At 34.5% G+C, this 3,417-nt stretch overlaps 1 protein-coding gene across 1 annotated transcript; it reads left to right on the forward strand.

Moving 5' to 3' along the window:
* Window positions 1-357: 357 nt before the first annotated feature.
* On the forward strand, window positions 358-3,128 carry LOC129580243 (probable chitinase 2). Its single transcript, XM_055470478.1, has 5 exons — window positions 358-436; window positions 622-768; window positions 1,041-1,117; window positions 1,212-1,363; window positions 1,641-3,128. Exons 1-5 carry the CDS (start codon window positions 376-378, stop codon window positions 2,680-2,682), a joined length of 1,479 nt encoding a protein of 492 aa, XP_055326453.1. The 5' UTR covers window positions 358-375; the 3' UTR covers window positions 2,683-3,128.
* Window positions 3,129-3,417: the final 289 nt, after the last annotated feature.

A 3,417-nucleotide genomic window follows, 5' to 3' on the forward strand; every position in this document is an offset into this window, starting at 1 on the left:
TGAAAATGGTGTAGTTAATAGATAAAACCTTTTCTTTGTCAGGTGATTAAGGGAAAAGAGAAAATTTAAGATTTTTTCGGACAAAAATTCCAGTTTTTACGAACAAATTTGGATTTTCATGAGAAAAAATGATTTGTGAACGGCAGACATCAAGTAGAGAAATAGGCTTAAAAGAGTATATACAACCAAAAATTCCAAGAAATGAATTAAGTGGTCATTCTTTCTTTTTGGTTCATTTTCAGGTCAACTTATCTATACAAATTCCAAAGAAAAGGGAAAAAAACAGAGAAAACAAGTTTCGTGAAGACAAATTGAAATAAACTCATTTCATTTTTATTTCTTTTCAAATTTAGGTGACGATCTCTAGTTTGGACGATGCATTTCAGAGACATTTTCACACTTTGCATTATTATTGCTTTGGCGACAGCTGAAACTGGTGAGAATTATTTCATAAACAAACTGAATTTAAAAGACCGAAAAACTGCAGAATCTTTCCGACCTCTGCTTTTGAGGAAGCAAAGAAAAAAATTAATGCACCAAGATTTTCTCAATCTGTTGAACACATGGAACTAGAGTGAAAATGTAAAAAATCAAATTCTTGATTCATTCCAAAAACCACAGGTCCAACCCATGACAAAGTAATCGTATGCTATGCAACCAATGAAACAAGTTCGAATGGAACTCAATTTCCAATTGAGGATGTAGATTTAAATCTGTGCACGCATCTCATTTATGCAGACAATCTGGATGTTACAACATACACAACGGGTAAAATAGCCTTTTTAAATCGTTTATCGTTATGTTGTGCAGAATCTGTACACATTATTGTGCAAAAAAGTATTCAAGTGAACTGAAAATTGAGTATCAATCAATTTGAATTGATTAAGAACGATTATATTTTTAAAACAAACATTGTATTCCTAATCCTATTGGAATTGCAGTGAATACAGTTTCAATTTTCAATTTATTCATACTTTTATGCACCAAATTGTTAAAAACCTTGAACTAATGTATGTATTTGTATTATTCTCCATGAATAGGACCATGGCGAGACTCACTCGAAACCTCCAACTATGAGCGGTTCACCAACTTACGGGAATCTTATCCACATTTAAAGGTAAAATTACGAAAATTCATTGAATGAAAATCAAAAAATTTACATCAAACGAAGAATTTTGACAAAAAATGTTGTTGGTTCGTACTTATTCCAGATTTCATTGGCCATTAAGCATTTCTTGGTCGATTACTTGCGAATTGCAACGGATCCAGCAAGTTATTGGGACTTTGCCAAAGATGCATCAGACTATCTGTTGCAGCATAAATTCGATGGATTGGATTTAATGTGGGAGTTCTCGGACATAAGGTTCGTTTGAAATCTTCAATTTTTGGTTGAATTGAATATTTTTCGATTATAAATGTCATGTTTTCATTTGAATTGGATCAATTCATCATTTGAATCCTTTAAAAATTCTTCATTCGAATGAAAATGTTTCGCTTCATTGATTTTTGTCATCGAACGCTGGATTTTGAGCTATTTTTCAAAGCAATAGAAACAGCTTTCAGGAAACATTCTTCTCAAAATTAATCGAAATTTTCAAACTCCATCTAATTTGATTGACCTTATCTCTCTCACTCAACAGCGACACTAACTTGCAACCGAATCAATCGTTCGGTGACTATGCCAATCCCAATTTGCGCTTCGACAAAGAACAAATCCACAGTTTTGTGAAGCGCTTGAAAAAAACGTTCAAATTGCACGGTCTATCGGTGACATCAACATTTGTTGCGACAACGGAAAATATAGCCGAAGTGCTTGACATTCCGGCAATATCTCGCCACTTGGACTACGTGCATTTTGTGCAAAAGTACAATTTCAATTGGAAGCCACAAGAGGATATCATCAACTATGCGATAAAAGAGCGTTCAATCAACAGCACCGAACAAATGATCAATTCGCTTCTCGAACGAGGTGTTGCTGCGAATAAGCTTGTGATGGGAGTTCAATTCTCGGGCCTTTTGTTTCGATCGATACAAGGACTTGGCCGTTTCAGTGCGACGACATTCAGACGTCAGCTGGGCTACAATGAAGTCTGTGATGCATTGTCAAAATTGAGTGGATGGCAAAAAATCTACGATCCAAAATCAGGTCTGGCCATTGCAAAACGAATGGAACCCTCCTCTGGCGCTCATTTGCCACGACTTTCCACAATTGTCTTCGAAAGTGGTCGTTCAATTGTGCGCAAAATTCAGTTTGCTGTGAGCCAGAAATTGGCTGGCGCTATGGTCTTTCCAATTGATATGGACGATTTTATTGGACTTTGCTCAGTTGACAAAGACACATACGCAGACTTCAAACCACCACAAGGTGTCAATTTGAACATTGACACAAATGAAAACCGAAAATTCCCACTCCTCAGAACAGTTAACGAAGCCATTCTCACACAATTGGAGGAAAATGACCATTCAGTCGTTGATAGAATTGAACCAAATACTCCACAAGGCGAAAATGTTCAAGTAGCTTCGAGATTTGCTCAGATTCCAACGTTTATGCGCCGCAGAGCAAATGTTCCGAATAAAGTTCGAATCTTCAAAATTCGCCGTCCGATCGCAACTGTGAATATTCCCGCTTATGACTATAATTACGATGATTTGAACCTAGAAATACTCGATGCACTACTTTAAGCCACTGATTTTAGTTTAGTTCATTTATTTATTTTGAAGAAATTTTTACGTATTGTGAAGCGCTTCCGATTTTGTGAATAAATTTCACGTTTTTCTGATAAGTTTTTTTTTAATTCACGTTTTTAATTAATTTGTTGATTCAATATTTGATTAAAGTAAAAATAAAATGCTTAACCCAAATGTCTTCTGATGAAATGAACTTTCACTATGAAAAGACACACTTGGAATGAACAAAACCACTTGATGTGAAATTGCGCGAGAAAATATCACGAAGTTTCTGTGATAAAAGCAGCAATTGTTCGCAACTGTCAATTGGATAGAGTTATTTTAAGCTTATCTCACTTTTATCGCTTTTCGTATGGAGTTCATGAGCAACAAGTGTCCAGCGAATACTGTTGACTCGTCATAAGAGCAAAAAAATCAAAAGATAAAATAGCATAATGAATACAAACAAAAAACATTTCAACCCAAAGCCAATGACTTCGTTGAACATTCGTTTCATTCTCTGATATGATATAGTCAATTTCATGAGAATGAATTCATTCAAAAGTGTTCTTTTTCTACATTGATCAATGTATTTTGCTTTTTATGATTAAATATTTTAATAGTTAATAACTATTAGTTAATAAATAATGGCAAAATAATAAAACAACGAAAATAAATGAAAAAAAAAGTTGGATGAATGAATTAAAAAAAAAATGCAACTGCCCTAGGTGAGCCTCGATCTCACGACAT

Source organism: Sitodiplosis mosellana, unplaced genomic scaffold, assembly GCF_009176505.1.
Source record: "Sitodiplosis mosellana isolate CC-2019 unplaced genomic scaffold, AAFC_SMos_1.0 Smas_scaffold_7409, whole genome shotgun sequence".
NCBI classification, from domain to species: domain Eukaryota; kingdom Metazoa; phylum Arthropoda; class Insecta; order Diptera; family Cecidomyiidae; genus Sitodiplosis; species Sitodiplosis mosellana.

Bases quoted from the DNA above. Each gene is read 5' to 3' on its own strand.
- LOC129580243 (XM_055470478.1), top strand. From the start codon at position 376: ATGCATTTCAGAGACATTTTCACACTTTGCATTATTATTGCTTTGGCG. The intron at 437-621 runs GTGAGAATTATT...CAAAAACCACAG, and splicing joins TTTGGCGACAGCTGAAACTG to GTCCAACCCATGACAAAGTA. The intron at 1,118-1,211 runs GTAAAATTACGA...TACTTATTCCAG, and splicing joins AATCTTATCCACATTTAAAG to ATTTCATTGGCCATTAAGCA.